This window comes from Accipiter gentilis, chromosome 24 (assembly GCF_929443795.1).
Source record: "Accipiter gentilis chromosome 24, bAccGen1.1, whole genome shotgun sequence".
NCBI classification, from domain to species: Eukaryota; Metazoa; Chordata; class Aves; order Accipitriformes; family Accipitridae; genus Astur; species Astur gentilis.
The window spans coordinates 23476154-23500611 of NC_064903.1; the positions used below are offsets into that span (position 1 = coordinate 23476154).

The following is a 24458-nucleotide window of genomic DNA, read 5'->3' on the forward strand; positions in this document are numbered from 1 at the left end:
GCGGCCTGTACCGCGGATCCCGCCCGGGAGCGGCGGCCGCCGGGTTTTGCAGCCCCTCGCCTTCCCGCCGAGGCCCGCGGCAGCCTGAAGCACCGCTTCGGGCTCTCCCGCGGCCCCGGGATGGGCCTCGCTCCCCGGTACCACGACACGGAAGCCTGCACCGGGCCCGCTGGGGCGGGTTTATTGATAACGGTGTCACAGAGTATCGCGTAACGCAGGCAAACGACAAACACGCCGCCGACGGTGCCCTCCCCGTCCCCTCGCTGGGTGCGAGGAGGTGGGAGCACCGTCCTGCAGGCTGTCGGGCTTTCCGCCGCAACCGGGGTCTTGGAGTCGGTGCGAGGAGGAACCCGGGGAGGGGGGGAGGAAGGTGTACCCTAAGGGAATACATCGCACCGCGCGTAGAGGGCTGAGGTGTCTGCACCGCGTGCGGTACAGCGGGGAACGCGCTACGGGCATCTACGTCCCAAACCAGGCCGCCTGGGACCCGGTGGCCGTCCGTGCGAACAGGCAGCCAGGTTAGCTTTCCTCTTTGTTGGCCTCCTCCTCCTCGTCGTCTTTCTCCCCCTTGAGTTTCTGGCGAGCGAATTCCTCGATGACAATGTCCTCCTCACTGGAAGGGAGAGCAAAGTGTGGTGAGCTGGGGAAAGGTGGCCACGGGGAGCCCACGGTCTGGCTGCCCGGGATGCACCGCAAAGAAAAGGGCGAAATCCCTGCTAACCTCCCCAAACTAGGGGCCAGCGCGCAAATCCTGCTGGTGCTGGCCCTGGCCCCGTCACCCCACAGCACAGGGAGCAGTCAGGTAGCGTGGGGTCACTGCGAGCCACAGCCTGAGCCAAGCACACAAATCCAGGACATCGCTGGCTCGGCTGCGAGTGTGCGTGACCGGAGGAGCTGGGCGAGAGCAACTGCAACTTCTGGCGTTTTTTTTAAAGACGCTGTTTTGCATTGTCAAGGGAAAAAAGGGAAGGAAAAGAAATTAAAGTGGAGACAAAGAGATTAGTTACCTTCTTGCGAAAGGCAAGCGGCAGATGACATCAAGGGAGAGCCGCAAAATGAAAAGTGGGGGAAGAAAACGGAAAAAAAAGAGTCAGCAAAACCAATTCCAAAAGCTTGCGAATGTGAAAAGACTTGGCAAAACCTACAGGGAGCGATGGTGGGGACAGGCCAAGAGATTTCCTCCTCTGGAAGTTTAAATATCCTCGCTGGGCTGGGAAACTGATAGGCTTTGGTGTGAAAGCCTTGCAGTTGCAGCCCAAGTTTCCAGGCTCCAAATCCCAGCGCTCGCATCCCGTGGCAGGGTGTAACCAGACACAAAAACAGCCTTTTGGGTCTTTGCAAGCCAGGGCCGGCTGTGGGGCTGGTTGGCGGCCGTGGCTGCCAGGCACAGCTGCCAGGAATGGGTTTGGCACGCTGCAGCTTCCCAGAGGGAAGCAACCCCAGCTGTGGCTTCAGCTTGGAATAAGCTCATGTGGTGGGAGGAGAAGAGGGCTCTGGCAACAGGGAGCGTGCAGGGGCACGGGGCTGTGACCAGCGCCGCTTCCAGCAGCCGAGGGGCCTCAGCGTGGGGCAGATGGGGACCAAGGCCGTAGGGGACGTTATGTGCAGCGGTGGCACTCGCGACTGGGAGATGGAGCACTGCTGGCCGCTTCCGAGGGACAAGGCGAGGTCTGGGCTTGCAGCAGGAGAGGCTGCTGTGTTTGCAGCAAGCGGAGTTGTAAAATAAGCCCTGGAAATCGGCAGAACATGTGCCGAGCCCAGCATTTGAATCCTCCCAGCCTGTGACAAAGCTCCTGCTGCCTGTGCCACCATGGAGGGTGTCATGCTGTCTGCTGTGACGCAGGGGCTCAGGACTTTGAGGCCTGGATGATTTAATCCAAGGATGTAATCTCAAGCTGGAATGGGGCATCACATCCATCTGTGATGGATCTGTGTGGTTTATGTGTTAGAGGAAATACTGGCCTGAGGTATAAGGAAACATCTCTTTACCTTGGCTTATCTGTAGTCCATTGATAAGCAAAGCACAGGGAGGCAAGGATTGAGAGAGACACACATGCAGGTTAATAGAGAAAGGGCATTTCAACTAACTTAATGCTCAAGTGTTTTTCTGGAAAGAGAGACATTGGGATGGGCGGCCCCCAAGGTGCCACGGGGAGAAGAGCTGCTCCCACACTGGTCCCAGGGAGAGGGTGGCTGCCGTGCAGCCGGAGCAGCTCTGCCTGTCCCACAGCCGGGGATGCTGGGGCAGAGCAGGGCCCTTTACACGGAGGCAAAGGGTGCAAAGGGTCCCTTTGCACCTGCATCAGCGGTGCTTTTACAGGTTCCCCTCTGAACAGGGACTGCCTCTTCCTCCTGGGTCTTCTGGCAGCATCCCAGGCACTACTTACCATCCGCAGGCTTCGGGTGCATCAGGATGACAGGCAGCTCGACTCCAACGTCGCTGGAAGGAAAACCACTTCTTTCAATAAACCCGCCCAGCACCGCACTGGGTGGGCACTGGGCACTATGCTGCACTGGGTCCTGCAGGCAGCTCCTCCCTTACCTGGCAGTGAGATCCCCCAGGATGCTGCAGCAGTGGGAGAGAAGGGACAGAAATCAGCCAGTGCAGAGGAGGGGAGGTGTTAGACTTTGCTTTATAATAAGGTAGAAAATTATTTATAATAGGGTTGAAGGGCAGCGGCGATGGGGATGAGGGTCAGGGAGCACGGATCCATGGCTAGGAGCCCAGCGTCTGGCTGCCCCGTGGCCCAGGGGAGCAGGGCAGGGACAAGGGGATCCACGGCATGAGTGCCTTCGTCATCTGCCCGGTGGTACAGGATCCCACAGAACAGCCCAAGGGGATGGTCCCTACCCCCCGCGGCCGCAGAGCCTCACCCTCCTCGGGACACCACCAGGTTGACCTTCACTTTGTAGGACACCAGGATGCCCAGCACCTCCTTGTCCATGCCGGGTCTCAGGCTAGGAGAAAGGCGGAGTGGAGCGGTGAGGTGGGCACTGCTGCTCGCAGACCCCGTCCGCTCCCCACATGGCAGCTCCCGGGGCTGTCTCCGTGCCCCATTTTGTGTGGGGTGCACTGGGTTTTAGCAGGAAAGGACAACACAACGTGGCAGTAAAAAGAGAGGGGAGGGCAGGTCATTTGGCTGAAGCCACAGAGCTGGAGGCCACTTGAGCTGTCTGAGCTGGGATTTACTCACGAGATGAGACCCAATGCAGTTCTGCAGAGGCATACAGGGGCTTTGGACTGGGACTGGGAGGCTATGGCTCTCTTACGGGGTGGAGAGGTGGGTCTGTGGCCATGTCACAAAATCCCCACATTTTCCAGCTGGACGGGGTGGGCTCAGGCACAGGAGGTGGGGGGGGGGAACCTTGGTGGGAGCCCAGAGCACCCTGAGCAGTGAGAAGCAGCCAGAGAGGGGGGAAGGCATGGGTCCGGCCGTGGCGGGGAGCGGGGGAGCCCGCCTGGCTCTTACATGGTGGTGGAAGCCAGGTTGGTGTCCTCGTGCTTGAGCTTGCCGTCGAGAGCAAGGCCTCGCTTCTCACGGTTGGCCGAGAGCGTGGGGGTGATGGAGTACGTTTTGGAGAAGGTGGAGTTGGCTGCCACGTTCTCGCTGGAAGGGGTGGGAGAGGAGAGCTCAGAGCCAACACCAGCCTGGTGGGTGCTCATCACCCACTGAGGATGTTCCGCGTCGCACCAGGCACGTAGGCAGAGCCAGACCCCCCCCCTACCCTGCCCTCCCCACGCAGCTGCCTGGGTCTGTTTCCTCCTTTCGTTCCCTTATACAACCACTTCTTTTTCCTACCCCTCGCCTCTGCTGCAGCCTGCCTGGTTCTCAGGGGCGCAGAGGCTGCAGCTGGCCTCAGAGATGCAAAGTAAGGAGACAAAGCAGCCGGGGGGCAGCTGCGCACGTTCCCCCAGGGACCTCCCCAGCCGACACCGGCTTGTGCTGGGGGGGGGGCACAGTGTCCACAGCCTTCCCTCTCCTCTGCTTCCTCTGCACCTGCTCTTCTAACCCTGATATTTTTGCTGCCTGGTGTAAAACTGTCTTTCTTCTCCCCATCACTCTCCCCTCGCCCCTCCTTTCTCTTCCTCCTTCTGGCCACGATGCCATGCCACCCCCAGTCCCTTTTTACTTACTTTATCTCCTCGGTGCACACGGTCTTCGTGTATTTATCCAGCGAATAGAGGACCACATCTGTGATCTGATCAACTGAGAAGGGACAAGAGAGAGCAGCGTTGGTGACACGGCAGAGGCACGGGCGCACAATCCCCATCTCCGACAGGGAGACTGGGATGCGGCGGGTGCCTGGACATGCCCCTCCTGCCTCCTCTCACCTGAGAGCTTAATTTTTTTCACAATCTTGTTGGTGGTGTTGTTGATGTTGACGGTCACATTGATGGGGTCTCCGTGGTAGTATATCTGCAGTGGGAAGAGGCTCAGTGACATGACTGGGCATCCTGGTCCCCGTCTCTGGGGACGCAGGTGGTGGCACAAGCCAGGGGACGGCTCCTGTACTGACCTCCTTATCCAGGGAGGCTTCAAGGTGCAGGGGCTTGTCGGACATCATGAACTGCCGGGTGGTCTCCGACTTTGGGGCTGGCCCCGTCACCAGGGGTGCAAACTGGATCTTGCGGATGATGAGGCGCACCGAGTTCCTGTGGGGTGACAAGCGGTCACCCCCAGTAGGGACGTGTCAACACAACCTTCGAGGGGGACACGTCGGCTGTCTTCGGGGACATCACAAGGTCTCTAGCCAAAGGACGCAAGCTGCAGCCTGCTCTTAGGACATGGTGGGCTCTGACACGGGGATCACTGCCCCTCCTTTGGGCAAAGTACCCGATCCAAGTGTGGCACAGGCTGAAAGCAGGTCCTCAGCCCGACCCCTGAGCTGGCCATGGGGAAGGAAAGGGATCCCCTTCAAATACCTCTTGTGAATTTTCTCCTCCAGATTTTCAGCACAAAATCCTTTGACCTCGAAGTCCACGCCGCAGGCCTGGGAAGACACATGTGGTCACTAAGCAGGAGGGGCTCAGAGCTGCCTGAGGTTTAGGTTCGTTCCTCTCCTTCCTCCACCGTATCCACGGAGATCCCGGTCCCGACTCCAGCCATCCTTCCTCCCCAACCCTCAACCCATGGGCCAGATCCCCATGAAAGAGAAGCAGCTCTCATTTTTGGCACCCCACAACTTAACCCCCTGCCAGGAGGGAATGGGTCTGGGGGACACAGGTCGGGGACAGCAGCTCACCTTTCCCACATCGTCTGGTCCTGGCTGGAGGGTGACCGAACAGGGCAGGTTGGTGGCAATCTGGGCAGAACAGGGAAAGAGAGAAAAAAGTAAATGAAGAGCATGCCCAGAGATGAGCCCTGGTGCACACCACGGAGGTGTGTGGTCAGGAAGGGCTGAGCAGCCCTTACCTCGAAGGTGAAGGGGTAGGCATTCTCCCCAAGCTTCTTCATCAGCTTCTCCTGCAAAGGAGTGAGGGTTTTGGGTGTCTGGTCTGGCACCGGTGGGAAGATCTGGGTGGTCAGGACATAGAGGTCCTTCCTGAAGGTCAACCCGATAACGTCGAGGTCATCTCGGCCGTAGCGAAACGCGCAAGTCAGTGTCACGTACACTGAAGCCAGACGGAAATGGAGAGGAGCAGGATTAGGGGAAAGGCGAGATAAAGGGAAGGCACGGGGTGGGGAAAAGGGGTTGAATAAAGAGGAAAGAAAGAAAAACTACTGTAATAACTCTTCAGCAGAAATACGACTCTGTTATCAGGACCTGGACCTCAAACACTAAATATAAAGTGAACAAGATTCATCATATCTTTCTGCAAGGCACATGTAGCTTCAGAGCTGGTGCCCCAGGCAGAAGAGATGAGAAGAAAGAGGCAGCCTTCTCCTCCAGGTCAGCTGCCGTGGCCCTGACATACAAGCAGCTGTAGACGACCCATTGCATCTTTAACCTGACTACAGTCCCAGGTTTCTGGTGAGCTTTGCACTGGTTTCCATCCCTTCCTCTTATAACGTGGGGTTTTCTGCATTAATACCTTTTCTGTCCTTTAGGTACTCTGGGTCGATCAGGCAGATGCCATCTGCAAATAAACAAAGAAGGGAGGGTGAGCTCAGCTGCCCAGGAATATCATTGCAAAAACACAGAGCTTTTTAAATTCAAATAATCTGCTCATCAGCTGGGAAGGTGACTGAGGGAAGCTGCCAGTCAGGGGGACGGCGATGCCTCCTCCAGCATCTCCACCAGCAGCTTGGCCGAGTTGTTTTGCAAAGGGACTTTGTTCCTTCCCCCACCGTTTTTCTGTAAGGGTATTTGCAAGAAAACGGGACGTTTGCTCCTCCGGAGCTGCCCTTGCTCCTCCTGCTCTGGAGGGAAGCAGAGATGAGCAGCCACCAGCAAAGGGACTTGTCTCTCCGGCCGCTCGCTCCCTGTGCCTCCCCCTCCATCACGGGCATGGCCCCACTCACCTACGGAGTCCACTGACTCCACGTGATCCACAAAGTCTCTCTTCCCCAAGTAGATGGATAGCTGGAGGCAGCACACGGTGAAAGGAAAGAAGGAAACAAGTTAGTGTTTGCCGTTAAATTGCCCAAAATTTTCAAGCCCCGAGTTGTGTTGTGGGGCTCATTAACCCCGTTAGCCTGTCGGACCAGACATTGCATTTAAGGGTTCGTATAGTTTTGTTTTTTTAATTTCTACTTTGAAAAGCAAGCCCCGCGGTGGCATCGTGGCGGGTTTAGCAGGAATCCACCAGATCTCAAAAGGAAGGGCCAGCCTGTGTCCTGTCCCGTGGGCAGAGTCACCCCGGAGGAGCCCCAGCACAGCCTGCACGTGGGCACGCGGTCCCGTCTCTGCGTGCGTGGACTCACCTTGCTGTTGGGACTGGTCTTCTTGAACACCCTGTGAAGGAAACACAGGCAGACGCGTTGGGAATGCCCTGGACCAGGCTGGATGCGGCACAGCCCGCTCCCAGGGTGGGGAGGGAGGGGGTGGCCGTTCATCTCCGTGGGGCAAGGAGGTGAGGGCTTCCCTGCAAACATGCTGCATCTCCAAGAGCTACGCCAGAGCGTGCACAGGATGGCCTGGCCTTGGGGAATTCGGTGTCCTGCAAATTTGGAACCCAAAACCACCCACCCACCCCCGGGTCTCACTGCCCCAGGGGATGTCATGCTCCTGAGCTCAGCGTGTGACAAATCGAGGAGGGGTGCATTAGCCGGCTGTGTCTTAAGGGCAAGTGAGAAAGCACCAACAAGCAGAAGAAAAGAGAAGGTTCTTCAATGACCCCACGACAGCTCGGTCTGTCTTGCTACAGTGAGCTCGCATACCTGCACGCAGGGGCAGTGGGTGGGGGGGCTCGCTTTCTCACCCCATCCAGGGTCAGGGCACTGGGTCTCCCCCACTCCTACCCTGCAGCACCCTGCTCCATCCCAACTTAAAAAAAAATAAAATAGAGCCACTTACTTTGCTCCTTCTGCCATTTTAAGTCAGCGGCTGCGCAGGCAGGGATCTGGAGGGAGAGATGGAGGGGGCACGCTGGGCAAGGCAGCGGGGAAGGAGCAGCCGCCGGCCATTGCCAGCCAGCGGGACAAAATTGTTCACGTCCCAACGAACTGCAGGGCTGCGGCACTGCTGGGCATTTTGCCTTTGCAGAGCTCGGCCGCTCGGGATTCAGCTGGGGCTGCCCAGCTTCAGGGCGGCACACAAGGCACATGGTAGCATCTGGAGACCCGTTGGGGCAGGCGAGCCATGCAAGCCCCTTGCTCCCAGCCAAAAAGGTGGTGAAGAGGAGGTGGAAGAGAAAAAGGGAGAGCGATGCCCCAGGCAGGCACACTTCAGAAAATAGGAAGCACAGGGGTGACTCCCAAGGGAACAAGTTCAAGGCTGGGAAAGGCAAGAAAATGAAGACAAGGGCTTACGGAGTTTCAATTTTATGAATTTTTCTTGTCTGCGTGAAATTGGCTGTCATGACTTAACGGCAGGAATGGGACTCATTTTGTCCTGTCACTCACAGGAGAGCGAGGAAACCGCAGGCAGAAAGGTCGAGGGCAGCTTAACCACCCCGTGGGTAGGGGGGTCTTGGGGTGCACGGCCCCGACCCACGGCCCCTCTGTCCCCGTCCCTGAGCCGGCGCTGGGAGGGCAGCGCTGGCAGCTCTGTCTTCACACCGGGAGCCTGGCCAGGGCTGCCCAGCCCTGCCCGACTGCGCTGCCTGCGTTTTGCTTGCTCAAGCCTGGCATCCAGAATTAAACCGTAAATATCGCACTGATCACCAGCTGATTTCACCAGGAGATTAGATGGGATGAGCTCAGCTTCTTAAAGTTAGACAGCTCTGAAATTAGCAGAGCTTAAGGCCAGGTAGGATTTTAAGCCCCAGGGGCGTGTGGGCAGAGTTGCCTCTTTATGCAACCGCAGGGATGCTGGGGAGAAGGAGGAAATTGATATTGGGGGGAGGAGATGATCTTCCTCTCCACAGGAAAACAAGGCATTAGCCCCAAACACAGGATCTTTGCTTCCCTCAGGTGCCACGGGATGTGAAGCTTGAGCATCCTTGCCCGCAGAGTTTCTTGGGCAGCAGCAAGAGAAGGTGCAAAGGGAGTGGGAGCAGAGCGGTGCTGCAGACTTGGCCCTCTCCAGAGCCCAGGAATTGGGGACGAGGCGATGAAAGGTGGAGGAGAGAAGAGCTGAACTCCTCCTCTACATCTCCCAAGCTCCAGAGAGGGGACTTGGACCCCTCCTGGCTTGGCTAAGCTCTCCCATGCTGCTACCTGACCCCTCCACCCGTGCCCACTGACTTGACCACACAGAAACCCTTTTGGCCACCTTTTTCCCCTTTCAGCCCCAAACCACCCTCCTTCCAGCCACAGTCCAACACCAACGTCCCTGCCCCAAGTGTTTTACAAACCAGCAGAATCCGTGCCCCAAAGCACTGGCAGGGCCCAGGCAGCAGAGCAGGCAGCACTCACCTAGCGGGTGGATGGACAGACGGATGCTCTCCTCTTCCCCTCCCAGCACGTCCCACCGCCACCCAGTCACTACGGGCTGCTCCCAGTCCTGCAGCCTCTTATACCCCCCGGCGGTCCCTCCCCTGGCATCTGATCTCCACGGGGCAGGGGGGGGGTGCATGTGTGTTTGTGTGTGTGTGCACCATGAAAGAGGTACTTTTGGGAAGAATCCTATTAGTTTATTAATTGGGGAAGACGCTTCATGAGTAAGAGTGGGCTATAAATACGGCTGCTGCCAGAGCCCTGAGAAAGCAGCTTACGGAGATTGGCAAAGCGGGTTTAGGAGTAAAGTGATGGTAATTGAGGTGGAAGCTCTGCTCCCGGTGGGCAGGGGTGCAGGCAGGGACGCAAATTCCCAGTGATGCTCTCTACAACTGCTCCCATGGCAAGTGGAGCTGGGCCAGCCCTGGGCACGAAGGTGGATGGAGATGGCAGACGGGCAGGAGGGACCTGCCGGGTTTTATCCCTCCCTTACGCACTTTGCTGGATGGCTAACAGATGGACAGGAGGTGTAGGCATCTTCCTGCATGGCCAACATGTCCATGTGGCCGGTCACCTAGAGGTGACCTGCTGTGGTCCGGGGCACACAGGACACCCTTGCCATGGGGCCCGCTGATGTACAAGGTGATGGGGCGAAGGCAGATGCGAGGCTCGGGGCTGCAGCAGCAGCTCCCACGCTGGGCTTCGCTCCCCCCGAAGCAGCAGGGGAGGGCCAGCCACCCCTTGGTGGTGGGACATGGTCCTGCCACTGTGCCCCAGCACCGCCGGGCAATCTGCTCAGCCCCACGACATTTCATAACACCGCAGGCTGGCCTCACCTGACCTGATTAGCACATCATTAATTCACAGTTTGCTGCTGCATATAGAAAACTGTTGAAAGCGCAGAGTGGATTTGCCTTACGGCTGGCCAGGAAAGAAGCGCTTCCTCGGTCGCAGCCGGCACACGGGATCCCCCTCCCGCAGGGATGGCTGTGGGATGCTCACAGGATGCTGCCCCTGGTTTGGCCCTAGAGACAGGGCACAGACCCCAGGGACAGCCCAGGACAGCCTGCAGACTGCTCCAGCACGGCCCCACTCATCTTCCTCACCTCCAGAATCCATCAAGCTCTTGCTTGCTTGGCCAGACCCTTTGCTTTGAGCACGCACTTGGTCAGGATGTCCCTGCTCGCTGCTGTGCCTCCACCCCAGAGCTGCCAGCAACCTCATCCCACCACCTTGGATCAGCTCCACCTTTATCACCTGGGTACCAACTCCTCCCAAACACAGCCCACAGGTGCCCCTGGCCCCGTGGGCCACCAGGAGCCATCATGAACCACTGGGAACCATCATGAGCCACTGGGAGCCACCACAGCACGCCAGCCCCACCAGCCTGGGGCTTTAGCTGTCAGCACACGTTGCCCGGGGCCAGGACTTGTGATCTCTTTAATTGCACACAGGAGAGCTGCTTAGTTTGCAGATTAGCGGGTGCTATTTCTGCCAAGGTCAGGGGGACACGTGAACTGTGACCTTCCCGCTGGTGGGTGGAAGAAGAGGAGGAGGAGGAGGAGGCAGCTCCACCTGGATGCCCGCTGCCTGGCTGGGGGGGACGGCGGAGCGGCCACCCCCAGTGCCATGCCCGAGGCACCTAATCCTGAGCTCTCTGTTTGTGGCTCTTCATTAGGCTCTTAATAAGGCTCCTGAGACTGGTGCCATTCACAAGAGCTGTTGTGGCTGTCGGCTCCGCAGAGCGTGGCGAGGATGGAGAGCAGATTTCATTACGGGTGGCTTCAGCACGGTTTAATCCTGACTGGGGTGGACTCAGCCACGGAGATCTTCCCCGGGGGGGGGGGACACAGACATTTCCCCTCCCCAAAACAGTGGTGAGACGGACAGACCACATCCTTTCCTGAGCTCACGCTATGCTCCGAACCTAGCACCGGGGAAGGAAGCTGGGGGATGCAGAGCCGTGTTAAAAATAATAGGGAAATGAGAGAGGGCTTCTTCCTTTTTCCTGTTTAATAAATGGTCAAAGGCTCCTCTCATCCGCCTCATCCCACCCGTCCGTCCAGGTCCCCACGCTGCGTAAAGCACAGCTCAAACGGCCACTTCCAGTGGGGCAGGACACTGGTGGAGCACATGGAGGTCCGGCTTCATCCCCGGTCCCCGATGGACAGTGCCCTGCGGTGTCCTGCCTCGCCGGAGAATGGCCGCAGGGCTTCCCACGTCCTCCCGCTTCGGTGCCCTCACCCGCAGGGTCTGCCCTCCGAAGGGATCCTGGGTGGAGCCGGAGCTACCCAGCAAGCTGGCACCAGTGAACCCACATTGCCTTCCAAAATTCAACCATCCCCAGGTGCTGGCAGAGCTCCCTGGGTGCCGGTGCATCTGGCAACGTCCCGGCTCAGCCTCCGGCACCGTGCACCGCAGCCACCTTACATAAACGTCCGCAGCCGGCGCCGCTGATTTCTCAAAGCCCCTCAGAGCTCCAGGGCTTCCTCCTCTGATCCGGATTAAGCGGCGCGGACGGCATTAATCTGAAGCCAGGCGCCTCCATGGCTGCTGGGAATTATTGCTGCGCTGTTAAGTAACGGGAGGGAGCAGCACCGGTGGGAACGGGTCTCTGGCAGGACAGGGATCTCCAGCAGGATGGGGGTCCCCGGCTGCCGTCCCTGCACAGACCCACCATCGCTGCGTGTCCGCATGGTGGGCGCTGGTGAGAGATGCAACCGCTGCCCTGAGGCCCGGAGCCGCCAGCCCAAAATCAAGCAGGCTGCCCGACTTCTTGGCAACCCTGGCCACAGGTTCCTCTCGAGACCGGGAGCCCAGAAGGAAGCTTCGGCAGGGGCTTTTGGCACATCTGCGCCGGTGGGATTGCGCAGACAGTGGTGGGGGACGGTCCCTTTGCGCTGGGCTCATGGCTGCAGGGGTCAGCTCGTGATGCCAAGGGCAGCAGATAGCTGGAAGCACGGCTTGGCACGGCACTCCATTCTCCTCCTCCTCCTCCTCCTCGTCCTCCTCATCCTCCTCCTCATCCACCTTCTCCTCCTCCTCCTCCTCATCCTCTGGCAGGAACCCGCTATCCCATCTTTCCCCGGAGCAGCCCTGGTGCTCCCAGGCACCCTGGCAGCAGACGGTGGCTGCTGCTCATCTGTAATTAATTGGTGCTAATCACCCTACCGCAGCTCGCAGCTCGAGCCAGCTGCACGCACATGGCCCACTCGCTCCTTGCCACAGGGAGCAAGACCTCGAGGTCTGCACCCCGGAGCTGGGCTGCTATTTGCAGCCCCATCCTGCCAGGAAAAGCCTCCCTCCTTTCCAAACCCCTTCCCAGGAGCCCCCGAACCCCGCTTCCCTTCTGCCTGCGGGCAAGGCACGTACAGACGGGGTGACATGAATGCCATCGTGGGCTCCTGGCTCGCTCGGCCGCCCGATGCCCGCCAGCATCTCCATCCGCACGCAGCCGGCAGCAAAACAGCAGAGCTCAGCCCCAACGTGGGCAGCAAGGTCCCTGGGAGCGGGCAACTCGGTCGCTGCCCTCGGACTGCCTGCCCGCCCGCTGCCCCAAACACATTTCAGGGGCTTGCGGTTGTCCCACGCCGCTGGCGGTCCCTTCTCCCATCATCCCAGCCGAGGGACGGGGCTCTCCCCGCTCCATCGCCCCTGGGCAAGATGAGCAAGGGAGAGCGGGATGGAGACAGAACCCTTGCTCCAGGACCGCTGCTGCCTGCACCCTGCCACGCTCAGCCCCGCGTGGCTGCAGGCTTCCCCCCATCGCGGGGCTGGAGCTGGAGGAGGAGCGAGGAGGCTGGTCCCGGCAGCGGGGAGAGCAGAGCACAGAGAAGGAGGAAGAGCGCGGCGGCCGCAGCGGCGGTGTCGAGCGAGCGGCACGGGACGCTGAGCTGGTAGGCCTGGCCGGTGGGACTGGAGAACCGGGGGGGACATTGGTGTGGGTGCTGCCTGACCCCCCCCCCCAGCTGCTGCCGCCCCAACGGGCAGGGCTGCCGGCGTGCCCCGCGGGAGAAAGTCCAAGAGCGGCCGGTGTAGCATCGCGGCTCCGCTCCTGCTTGGCTGCACCCCGAAAGCTTGGCTCGCTGCCCGCAGCACCCCGCAGGAGCCCTGCGCTGCATCTGCGAGGGACGGTGAGTGTGGGGGGTGAAGTCTGGGCCCCCCCTGTCCTGCCTGCTGCTGGGATGCCAGCATGGCCTGTATTCACCATGCACCGGGGCAGAATGGTGCCCCCCCCGGGGGAGGCTGGGGCGGCAGCATGGGGTAATTCCCCCTGCGGGAAAGGTTTGTTCGCTGATCTGCTCCTCTCTGCCCCCCCCGTGCATCCCGCAGGCTGGAGACCCCCGTGATGAGGAGCATCCGGACCCCCAGCCTCTCCCAACTGCTCCCCGGGTCCTGCTCCTGCCACGCTGCCTGGCCGCAAGGCACCCCGTCCCCATGAGCATCACCTCGGTGGCAGCCCATCACCCACTGGGACCTCCAGCCAGCAACTCACTCGGGTGCTGGGGGGCTGGTCCCCCCACGCCACCCCCACTTTTACCTTCGCCAACCGACCCCGCGGGCCAGCCGATGGCCAGCGGCGGCCACTGAGCCCCGATGCGGGGCTGGGACGGGGACGCAGCACAGCCGGCGTCTCGCTGCTTCGGAGGATGGCGGCAGCAAGCTGGTACCACCGGGACATCAGCCGGGTGGTGGCAGAGGAGCTGCTGGCCAAGGCCGGGCGGGATGGCTGCTTCCTCGTGCGGGACAGCGAGTCGGTCTCAGGGGCATATGCCCTCTGCCTCCTGTGAGTCACCTGCCTGGCTTCTGCTCGCGGCTTCTCTTTCTTGTCCCTTGCCGAGGTCCCTCTGTCCCTCTCCCTGCTCCGGGCTCCAGGAACAGCAATCCTGGCACTTCCCCTTGGGCTGGCGCTGCCAAAACCTTGTGGAAAAGCTTTCTGCAGGGATGCCGGCGGGGTGCGCAGGGTGCCAGCTCTCTGGTATGGGGGTTTTCGGGTGATCCTCAAGTCGGACCAGGGCAAAACTCCACGTCCTTGGGAGCAGGAAGAAGCCTGGGCCAGCAGCCCTGCCCAGCACTGGGATTACTGAAGGGAGAACCCAAAATCCAGGGCTTGCCAAGCCCTTTCGGGCTGCCCGCCATCCCGGCCCCGTGCGTGGAAGCGGGAGAGGCTGACTCGCGTCACCCTCCCTCTGCAAAAAAACAAACATCCCGTCTCCCTCCAACCCCCAACTTGGCCGCATCCGGACCGCGACACCCGCCGTTAACATCTCGGATGCCGGGATTTCGGGGCTGCATCCCCTACCACCCTTGCCATCCCCACACCTTGAACCAGGTTTACAGCCCCGGAGAATGAATGCTTCTGGGGCTGCCTGCACCCTTTCCTTGCTGCCTGCACCCCTTTTTTGCTGCCTGCACCCCTTCCTGCAGCCGAGCGACACGTCCGCAAGCGGGGAGGTGCCTCGGCGGGTTTGGCAGGATGCCACCCCCTTTCCTACGCCTTGCCTGGCCCGGTAGATGGGACAAATTGCAAACACGTGGTGCCGAGGGGCGCGGGGAGGTGTGTGGGGGGGTACGTTGGGGTTTCGGCCGGTTAGCTGCCCCGGCACGGAGTCGGAGATCAGGCTGATATCAGACGGGACGGTGGCACGGGCAGGGATGCGCGGTGGCCTCGGAGTGAGTACGACCGACCGTGCCGTCGCAGCCACGGGGAGCACAGAGCCAGGCTAAGTGCCCCAAGCAAATGCTGGCGGAGATTTGGCTGAGCCCCCGGCGTGCCGTGGCGGTGCCCACTGGAGGCAGGGTGCTGTTTGGAGGCAGCGGGACGCTGCGCATCACCCCCTGCAAACGGGTACAGCCCCAGAGCTGAGGGTGATGGTTTTATTTCCAGAAATGAGAGCTCAGTTCCTCTCTCTGCAGAGGGTGTTTGCATCAGGGCTGGGTGCCACGCACCCCCCCTCAACGTTACCACACGCCCACGGTCTGCTCTCCCCCAGGTTCCAGCGGCACGTCCACACCTACCGCATCCTTCCCGATGACGAGGGGTTGCTCTCCGTCCAGGTGGGTGCAGCTATGGGTGCCCTCCCTGCCCTGGCTAATGCCACCGGGTGCCGTGCTGGTGTGTGTGTGGGGCCATCGGTTGCAAGCTGGGGCGCGGGCAGGATGCAGGTGCAGAAGGACCGGGGTGCTGGCTCCCCCCCCGGGCAACAGCCGGAGACGTGGCATCTGCTTGCCCTCCCCGGCACGCCAGCGCTGCGAGCGAGCGGTGCGGTTTGCTTTTTTTGCATAAGCTGCCTGCAACGCTTGGCTCTGCAGGATGCAAGAGCTTCGCAACCACCTCTGCAGCACCGGGCTGCCTGGCAAGGCTGCTTTCCCCGACGGCCCCACGGCTGTCACCGGCCTGCCCTGGGTGGCACAGAAAAACACTTGTCCTATTCCTGCCGCTGTCCCCTGCCCCAGCTTGGCCACGCAGGCCCGATCCTCGCAATGTCTGTCCCTGTGATGTCCGTCCTGGCTGCTGGTTTGGCCTCGCTTCCCCTCTTCGGCATCACTTCATGGTTTCTCCTGGTACCCAGCTCTCTGCAGCCGCCCTTTCTTGCCCTCTGAAAAGAGCATCCCTAGGGAACATCCCTGTCTGCCACACGAGGCGGACGTCTGCACTCTCCTCCTCTTGCTCTGCTGCCCTGCCAGGGACACTGGGGTGAGCTCCCCATGGGGTGAGCACTTCCAGTTCACCATGGGCACAGTTTTGGGGAACAGACCCCACTCGACACAGCAGGCTGGTCCGCAACCCACTGGGAGCTGCTGCCCCAGCACACGGAGCCAGTGGAGCCATGGGGGGGATGTGACGGTGCTTCCCCTTCTCTGCCTCCCCAGACCATCCAGGGCATCCAGGCCAAATGTTTCCGAACCCTCCCCGACCTGATCGGCGCCTACCAGCAGCCCAACAACGGGCTGGTGACCCCCCTGCTCTACCCCGTGCACCGGGCAAGGCAGGCGGCCGACGAGGACTCGGGTGAGCTGGGGAGGGGGCGGCGGGGGGCCGTGCAGGGCTGTGAGCCAGGGAGGGGGTCCCGCTGAGCAGGCTGTCCTCTGCCCGCAGACGGGGAGGATGGCCGAAGCGGCGGGCAGACGGCGAGCGCGGTTCTGGCCGGTGGAACCGTGGCGGGCACGTGGGTCAGCGCTCCCATCGCCGGCCGGACCCACATCTCACAGCAACTGCACCAGAGGCTGCAGGAGCAGGTCCACAGCAGGTAATGCACCCCCCCATGCCCACCCAGGGGCTGATGGAGGCGACGGGGTGGGCACGGCCACCCCTCCCTCACGATGGTGGGGGTGATGGGGGGGATTTTTTCCAAAGACGCCCATCCTACCTTGCAGCCCGGCCAGCGACTTCATGGGTTTCATGGCCGAGTACCTGAACCACCACCTGCAGCTGGACCTGGAGGCACTGCGCCACGGGCACCCGCAGCTGCGTCACCTCAGCACCGCGCTCGTCACTGCCTGCCGGGCGCTGCACAGGTGAGTGGCCTGGGAACGGCGGCGATGGAAGTGGGGAGGGACACCCCCCCAACTTCTCCCCATCCCCTTCACGGTGGCCGAGCATCGCCACCGAGGCTCGGGAGATGCCGGTGCCAGCTCTCACCCGCTCGTCTCCTCCGCAGTGAGATCGACTTCACGCTGGCGGGTCTGGAGACGCTGGCCAGGGTGTTCGACTCCCCCGCGTCCCCTCGCAGCCCGGCCAGGGAGCAGGTGAGCCCCCCCCCAGCACCGTCGCAGCCCGCAGCCACCTGCAAGTGCTTTGGCATGCGTGGGTGGGTGCAGCTGGTCTGCAGGGGAGATGGGGGGGCAGTTTCGGTGCCTGTCGGCACCCAAAGGTGGGAGGGGAAGCTGCTTCTCCTGCCAGACCCCAGGGACCCCCATCACTCAGGGTGCAGCCTGGACCCGCAGGGAGGAATTCACCGGTCCGGTGCCACCGCGCTGCTCCAAAAATGTCCCTCCTTCCCCTCAGGGTCTCCTGACCAGCGATCCAGACCTTGAGCTGCTCCTCAACAAGATATCTACCGTCAACCATCTCCTCTCTTCGCTGGAAAAGAAGGTGCCTGCCCCCCCCCCCCCCCGACACCGGGAAGCCCAGCTGGGTGCAGGGAGAGGCACGACCCCTGTTAATGGCAGCCACTGCCCGGTTCTGCCAGTGCCCCGAGCTGGGGACCCTCACTCTGCTCCAGCAAACCCCTCACCTAAATTAAACCCTCCAGCAAAACAAGCTGCCGGCGGTGGCACAGCCCCAGGGTGCCCCATGGGGCAGGATGGGCTGGCACAGGGTGCCCAGGGCTCCCAGTTAGCCCAGTGCCCCCAGACCGGTGCCCGTCTCTCCTGCAGGTGCTGAAGTCGCTGCAGGAGACAGTGTCGAGGCACAACCTGGCGCTGCCCAGCGTGGCTGCAGCCCCCCCGCCAGCCGCCAAGCCCCTCGCCGTGCAGAGCTTCGAGGTGAGGGCAGGGGGCACGATGGGGGGTCCCGGTGTCGCTGCTCGGGCAGGGCAGGAGTGAGCCAACCCGGGAATCGCGTCCCCGTCTGCAGGTAAAAGTGGGCAAGTCGCAGCGGGCAGCCCTGACGGTGGACGTGGAGTCGGGCACGGTGGCCATCACCAAAAAGGGCAGCGGGTCCCCGGAGGAGATCATCCCTCATGACAAAAGTAAGGGGCTGATGACCCCCCCACCGGCCGTCGATGGGGTGCCGCAGGGCTGTGGGATTCCCTGGCACAGGCCTGATGCCAGGGTGATGGGCTGCAGACCCCCGGTCGCAGCCCGAGCCCCCATCCCACGCTACCTGCTGCCCCCACGGTGGGAGGTGGGGAGCCACCGTTGCCCCCCTCATGCCCTGTGTTCAGTCCTGCAGCTGATCAAATACCAGAGCATGCAGAGCAAGGTGAGGCTGGTGTACGACCGGGAGCCGCAGAGGAGCCTGAGCAGGGATTTCGTCTTCCCCAGCGCGCGGGTAAGAGGCTCCGGCTGCGCTCACTGGGCGTCCTGGGGGAATACAGAGCTGTTTTGTAGTGATGCAGCAAACAAGCGATCTCAGGGTTGAGACCACCCCTGCAAGCCTTCTCTCCTACCCCTGGGGGTGATGTCCCCCTGATCCCACCACCGGCACCTTCTGGGGTGCTGTGGCTCCTGGCTCCCCTTTGGGACCCCTAAGACACCGGTCTCATCCCGCAGAAGCGAGAGGCCTTTTGCCAGCTGCTGCAGCTGATGAAGATCCAGCACTCCAACCTGGATGAGCCTGACCTCATCTCAGTGTATGTCGGGACATGGAACATGGGTAAGGTCGCGTTGTCCTGGGAGGCTGTCCTGGCTCCTCATGAGCCCGGGTGGGTTTTGGGGGGTGAGGGCTCCAGGGAGCTGCCCCAGGGAACCTGAGGTTCGAGCTGGTCCTCGGTGGGAGGAGGAGGCTGGAGAAGATTCCTACCTGGCCGCTTTCAGGTTGGTCTGTCCTGTTGTGATCCACTCGTCCGGTGGCTGTCAGGAAAACGGAGAAGCTGGGGTACTGGGAGGGTTTGGACTAGTAGCAGTAAATCCCAGCATCAGCCTGGGACGTGCATGGGTGAACCACAGGGCTGGCACGAGGATTCCCATCCCCGGCAGCTCCTGGAGATGCATAAAGTCTGGGGTTAGAGAGGAGCTCGAGGAGCCTGGCATGCTGTCCTGTCCCCCCCCAGTGACCCCCTGTCCCCTGCCCGCAGGCAGCACGCCGCCGCCCCGCTCCCTCGCCTCCTGGCTGACCTCGAGGGGCTTGGGGCGCACGCAGGACGAGACCACTGCCTGCATCCCCCACGACATCTACGTTATCGGCACCCAGGAGAACTCCCTGGGTGACCGCGAGTGGGTCGAGTTCCTCCGCGCATCTCTGAAGACCCTGATGGCCATCGACTACCGAGTGGTAACGGCAGGGCGCAGCCTGGACCCCTCCGGCCGTGCCTGGGGAGGGACCCGGTGCTGAGCAGGCTGAAGACATCCCCTGGCAGTCTCAGGGAACTGGTGACCAGCAGCCATCGCCCCAGGGCTCTTACCCCCAAACCCAGGGTCTTCTCCCATCCCAAATGCAGCCCAGGGAACCTCCTATGCCCCAGGGACTCCCTGCAGGGAGCGCCCTCCCCAGGAGCCACCGTTCAGGGATGGGTTGGCCGACCTTGCTGCTTCTCCATCCCCACCGTGCTTGGCCGTGGGGGGAGCAGGCAGACTCACACCCCCTCCACCCCCCCCGCAGGTCGCCCTGCAATGCCTCTGGAGCATCAAGATCGTGGTGCTGGTGAAGCCCGAGCACGAACGGCGCATCAGCCACGTCCACACCTCCAGCGTGAAAACTGGGATCGCCAACACACTGGGTAGGGATGGGGATGGGGGGGGGGGATGCCCCAGTGTGAGGGGACAGCCTGGGGGCCATCCCAGCACCTCCCGGTCCCTCCCCAGAGCTCAGTGCCTGGCACATCCCTGCAGGGAACAAGGGAGCCGTGGGTGTCTCCTTCCTTTTCAATGGGACCTCCTTTGGCTTCGTCAACTGCCACCTGGCCTCTGGCAGTGAGAAGACCCACAGGTGATGGAGAGGCTTGGTGGGGGGGACATGGGGCTGCCCCGGGCAGGCGGGTGTCACCGGGGGCTGGAGGAGCCCTGGGGGGCTGTGGGGCTGTCCCTGTCCCCCTCCTGTCCCCACCTGGCAGGGGCAGGATGAGGAGTCCCCGGGATGGCTCACACGGTGCTGCTGTGTGCCCCCCCCTGCCCCACCGCAGGCGTAACCAGAACTACAGTGACATCCTGCGTTCCCTGGTCCTGGGCGACAAGCGGCTCGGGGCATTCGACCTCACCCTGCGCTTCACCCACCTCTTCTGGTTCGGGGACCTCAACTACCGTCTGGACATGGACGTGCAGGTGGGATTCTGCAGGCATCGCGGCTGGGGACCGCGGCACACCGGCAGCAGCGCCGGTGCAGCCGTAGGGGTGAGAGAAGCCGGGGCTCACTGCGATTTCCTCCCCCGGCGCAGGATATCCTTGCCCATATAACCAAGAAGGAGTTTGATGCCCTCCTGGCTGTCGATCAGCTCAACCTGGAGCGAGAGAAGAACAAGGTGTTCCTGCGATTCAGTGAGTGCAGGGGCAAAAGCGCCGCTCCCCCCACCAAGACAGCAGCACCCAGGGTCCCCGCAGACCTCTCCCTGTGCCATCTCCGGCACACGGTCGTGCCCTGTCCTGGCACAGCCCTGTGCGAGGTGCCGAAAGCCCTGGGGGACCTTGACGTGCACCACGCAAGCCCCCCCGGGGCAGGTCCCTGGGCTCTGCATCCCAAAAGCGTGGAAGCAGGGGGACAGTCAGGGGTGCCAGCCATCCGTGTGAGCCCTGGATGGGGACCGTGACACCCCGTGGGGCCTCTCCCCAGCTGGTTGCAGCTGTGGGGACAGGCAGGGATGCTGGTCCCTATGCCACCTCCGTGTCTCGGTTCCCAGGTGAGGGTGACATCTCCTTCCCACCCACGTACCGGTACGAGCGGGGCTCCCGGGACAGCTACATGTGGCAGAAGTTCAAGCCCACGGGGGTGAGTTCCCGGAGCCTCCAGCTGAGCTGCAGGACATCGCCGGGGGAACGGGGATGGCAGGCTCCAATGGTGCCTGTTCCCTTCCCAAAGGGGGTCCGGGAGGGAGGCAGCTCACTTTTTGGGGTGCTGGGTTGCTTTTCTGGGCTGGGCGGGGGGAGCCAGACCTGATGGGGCACTGAAGCCAGCTGTTTTCCCCATTTTTAGGTGAGGATCAATGTCCCCTCGTGGTGCGACCGCATCCTGTGGAAGTCGCACCCAGAGACCCACGTGGTCTGTAATTCCTACGGTGAGTGAGACCCCAGAGCTGGGGGGGGGGGGGGGGACGACCCCAGGGTGGCCAGCGCTGTCTGGGACCCTGGGGCTCAGGGACCATCACCCAGCTGCCCCCTCCCACCATCCAGGTTGCACCGACGACATCGTGACCAGCGACCACTCGCCCGTCTTCGCCACCTTCGAGGTGGGAGTGACGTCGCAGTTTGTGCCCAAGAAGGGTAAGGGGTTCGGGTCTGCCACCCCGCCCCGTGCCAGGTTTGGGGTGAGCCCTGGCCACGGGTGCTCAGCCGGCACACGCTGACCCGCCGGTACTTGCCTGCAGCTCCCGGATCCGGCCCCGAGCCCCTGGCCTGCATCGAGTGGGAAAGCATCGAGGTGATCGTGAAAACCGCCAGCCGCAGCAAGTGCTACATCGAATTTCACTCCCACTGCCTGGAAGGTGAGGTGGCCCCGGGGTGCCAGGGGTGCACCGTGGGGGCTAGCCAGCCCCGGCTGGAGCTGTGACCCCCGCTGTTCCCCCGGCAGAGACCCAGCGGAGCGGGGAGAACACTTCCCAGAGCTGTGATATCCCCGGCTTCCTCAAGTTGGGCTGGTCCGCAAAGCATCTGCCTGTGGTATGGGGAGGGGGAGAAGATGCTGGCCCCCCCCATGCCCTGGGCATCCTTCTCCCTCCTCTTCCCCATCCCTCCCGCTGGCTCCGTACCCTGAGCCCCCAGGGGTGCCGGGGGCTGTCATCGTCCCCTCCAGGACAGAGCCGCCCCTGTGCCACCCTACCCCGTGGCAGCCCCCCCGAGCACCCCTCTCTCTGCGTGCAGCTGAACCCCATCCTGCCGGACCTGGAGTACCTGGGGGACCAGCACCTCCTCCTCAGCATCAAGGGCGTGGAGAGCTGCGAGTCCTACGGTGCGTGTGGGATGGTGGCGTGGGGGCTACTGTGGTGGGATGTGGGGTGCCAAGCGTAGCCCCCATAGGGCTCAGGTACATACAGCCTGATGGGTGTAAGGTTTTGCAGCTGGAGCTTGGCAGAAGGGACCCTGGCACCCACCCCGCTCCCGGGTGCTGCTGAATAAGGGGGGCTCACCTGCCCCCCCCAAGCTGTCCGGGGTATGGGGGGGGGGTGCTAACACCAGCGTGCACCGTGCCTGCAGGCGAGTGCTGCATCGCCATGAGGTCGATGATCGGCAGCATGGCCCAGCAGTTCGAGACCTTTCTTTTCCACCGTGGCGAGGAGACGGGCTCCATGCGCGGCTGGATGAAGGTCCGGGTCCCCAAGGAGAGGCGCAGCACCCGCGAGAGGCTCTACGGTAAAGCAGCCGCACACCAGCACCCTCCCATCGCGCTGGGCAAGGGGGGCTCAGGGTGATGCTCGGGCACGGCACGGCCAAAAGCTGCCCATGCCCGCGCTGCCCTCCTGGACCCTGGCTGCGGGCAGGGGCCGTGCGGTGCCTGGTGGGGAGAGGCCAGACTTCGATGCCTTTGCAGAGTGGATCAGCTTCGAGGAGGAGGATGCCGAGCCGGCAGCAGACACCCCGACGTGCCCCAAGCCACCTCTGCAGCGCCTCAGGTACCCCAGCTGGGTTCAGCCCCCGCCACGAGCCCCGGCCGTGGGGTGATGCTGAGCCCTCTCCCGCCGCGCTTTGCAGGAGCCGGCCCCGCAGCCTCCCAGACTCAGCTGCCGGCTACACCAACCCAGCCTACTTCATCTTCGAGGGGGTCCCCAATACGTGGGTGCCGGCCCCCGGTGCCGGTGAAGCCCACGACAAGCAGGCGGAGAGCCCAGCCGGGGGCCAGCGGCACCGCAGTCCCCTCGGGGCGCGGGTCCCTTCTCCCTCTGAGGAAGAGCGATGGGGCAGCCGGCCCCGCTGTGTGTCAGGGGGACCATCCCGTGGGCGCCCGCTCAGCCCCCCCAGCGTGGGCCGGCAGAAAAGACCCAAATCGGCCGTTTTGGCGAGGGACACGCCAGGACCGGGAGACTGCTCGTTGACGGCGCTGCACATGGCCACCTGCCTGAGCCAGCTGGACAGGGCATCCCCCGAGCACAGAGGGGACATCCAAAATACCCTCCTGCGCCAGACCCACAGCGTCCTGGAGCCCCCCCCGCGGCCCTGCCGGGAGATGCCAAGATGCACGCAGGATGCTCGCCAGCACGGCCGCCCTGGAGAGGTACCGCTGTGGTCCCCGCGGGGCTCTGGAGCTCAACCGAGGGGCTTGGGGAGCTCAGGGAGGGGAGAGGACCTGCTTTTGGCCATAAAGCCAGCAGCAGACGTGGGGTCCCATCCCCGCGGCAGTGCTCTCTGCCTGATGGAGCCACCACGGTGCAGGCAGGGATACGGTAGAGGGTGGAGGAGCTGCAATGTGCCCCATTCATGCAGGGTGAGGACGTGAAGGGGGGGGACTTCGTGGTCCTGGTGTGACGTTTTTTGGCCCATGTCCTTGTTCTTCTTTCCCCAGTGGCCCTGCGACAGGGGTGAGGGGTCCCGCAGAGTCGGCGGGTGCCTGAGCCACATCGGCTTCCAGCAGGACGAGGAAGGGCTGCAGGAGCGTGGCTGGGACCACCTGGAGATCTTCAGGGACCCCAAAGCCCCGGAGCTCAGAAAGGGGGGCACCGTGCGGGCCAGCTCCTGTGGCCCCGGGGTCCCTGGCAGAGCCCCACGCTCCGGCGGGGAGGAAAGGTGAGCCTCGGGGTGGGGATGCAGCAGAGCAGGGGCAGGAGGATATCAAGTCCCCACATCTCCTTGGATGCCCCAGGGCCGTGCAGGATCCCGGCTCCCTCTCAGCGGCCGGGGTGCTCAGCCCGACCCATCCCTGGCAAGTTTGGTGAGGGCAACACAGTGAGTCCTCGCACCCAGCGCCTAGAGCATCTATCCCTGCCCCAGCACCCACGTGTGCTCTCCTCCACGGAGCTCCCGGGGCAGGCAGAGAGCTGCTGAGGAGGACTGGGCAGGCAGGGACCCAGGGTCGGACCTATTTGCCACGCTCCCAACTTGTCTGGCCTCACCAGCAAACGGCTCAGTTGGAAAGTCTCAGGAAGCTCCCGTGGCCGTCGGGATGGACGCTTTCCAGGTCTCGCTGCCTGTTTCTGTCCTCCCTCCCCAAAGCGATGGAAGGAGCACGCTGAGCCCTGCCAGCAAGGAGGGATGGGGAACGTGGGAGATGCTGAAGTCACTCGGGAAGCGGGGACCGCTGGGTGCTTTGGACCTTGAGGCTCAGCCTCTTCTGGCAGCCGACCTGCAGCCTGCAAGGGCACAGCGGCATCTGTGGCCAGCCCAGCCCCACGCACCCTCGTACCTTCGGCCTCGGCAGCTGCTCCCTCCTCCATGGGCTCAGCCCTGGTCGGACGGCGGCGTTCCCAGAGGACTTCTCCGACAGGAGCCGCTCCTGAGGCTGCGGCGCCGTTTCCTTACGAGATGCCCCTTGCTATTCCTATCCAGAATAAAATCTCAGGGACACTGGGGTGCGTGTGTGCAACACCTGGTTCTGTGCAGGGGCAAGGAGGGAGCGTGCCGAGCCAAGCGGGGAGACCACCAGCTCCCGGCGCCCCGGCTGCTCCAGCAGCATTGCCCCCCCAAATTCCCCCTGTTTAATCAGGGACCCTGCAAACCCTGACCCTCAAGGCTGCC

The 24458-nt window shown here is 62.5% G+C and overlaps 2 protein-coding genes across 4 annotated transcripts; one reads left to right on the forward strand and one right to left on the reverse strand.

The window, feature by feature from the left end:
- Nucleotides 1-173: 173 nt before the first annotated feature.
- Nucleotides 174-9056, reverse strand: ARR3 (arrestin 3). Its single transcript, XM_049828096.1, has 16 exons — nucleotides 8961-9056; nucleotides 7459-7504; nucleotides 6867-6897; nucleotides 6465-6525; nucleotides 6035-6079; nucleotides 5415-5614; nucleotides 5245-5304; nucleotides 4925-4992; nucleotides 4519-4654; nucleotides 4334-4418; nucleotides 4136-4208; nucleotides 3471-3608; nucleotides 2875-2958; nucleotides 2543-2566; nucleotides 2381-2440; nucleotides 174-640 (listed from the first exon to the last, which is right to left on the reverse strand). Exons 2-16 carry the CDS (start codon nucleotides 7473-7475, stop codon nucleotides 520-522), a joined length of 1203 nt encoding a protein of 400 aa, XP_049684053.1. The 5' UTR covers nucleotides 7476-7504; nucleotides 8961-9056; the 3' UTR covers nucleotides 174-519.
- Nucleotides 9057-12811: 3755 nt separating this feature from the next.
- LOC126050314 (phosphatidylinositol 3,4,5-trisphosphate 5-phosphatase 2-like) lies at nucleotides 12812-23732 on the forward strand. 3 transcript variants are annotated; one of them, XM_049828052.1, is made up of 28 exons: nucleotides 12841-12877; nucleotides 12950-13114; nucleotides 13314-13767; nucleotides 14975-15038; nucleotides 15855-15993; nucleotides 16081-16231; nucleotides 16359-16499; nucleotides 16643-16730; nucleotides 16990-17076; nucleotides 17361-17468; nucleotides 17560-17674; nucleotides 17870-17976; nucleotides 18198-18300; nucleotides 18722-18918; nucleotides 19246-19363; nucleotides 19449-19572; nucleotides 19766-19904; nucleotides 20018-20117; nucleotides 20477-20565; nucleotides 20770-20851; nucleotides 20967-21056; nucleotides 21161-21277; nucleotides 21364-21452; nucleotides 21654-21741; nucleotides 21987-22142; nucleotides 22321-22402; nucleotides 22482-23001; nucleotides 23290-23732. In XM_049828052.1, the coding sequence occupies exons 3-28, from the start codon at nucleotides 13631-13633 to the stop codon at nucleotides 23512-23514; spliced, it is 3456 nt and encodes a 1151-aa protein (XP_049684009.1). In that variant the 5' UTR covers nucleotides 12841-12877; nucleotides 12950-13114; nucleotides 13314-13630; the 3' UTR covers nucleotides 23515-23732. The 3 variants fall into 3 exon arrangements, with proteins under 3 accessions (XP_049684010.1, XP_049684011.1, XP_049684009.1); XM_049828053.1 differs by lacking the exon at nucleotides 12950-13114 and having other exon boundaries at nucleotides 12812-12877; XM_049828054.1 differs by having other exon boundaries at nucleotides 12833-13114; nucleotides 19476-19572.
- The last annotated feature ends 726 nt before the right edge of the window (nucleotides 23733-24458 follow it).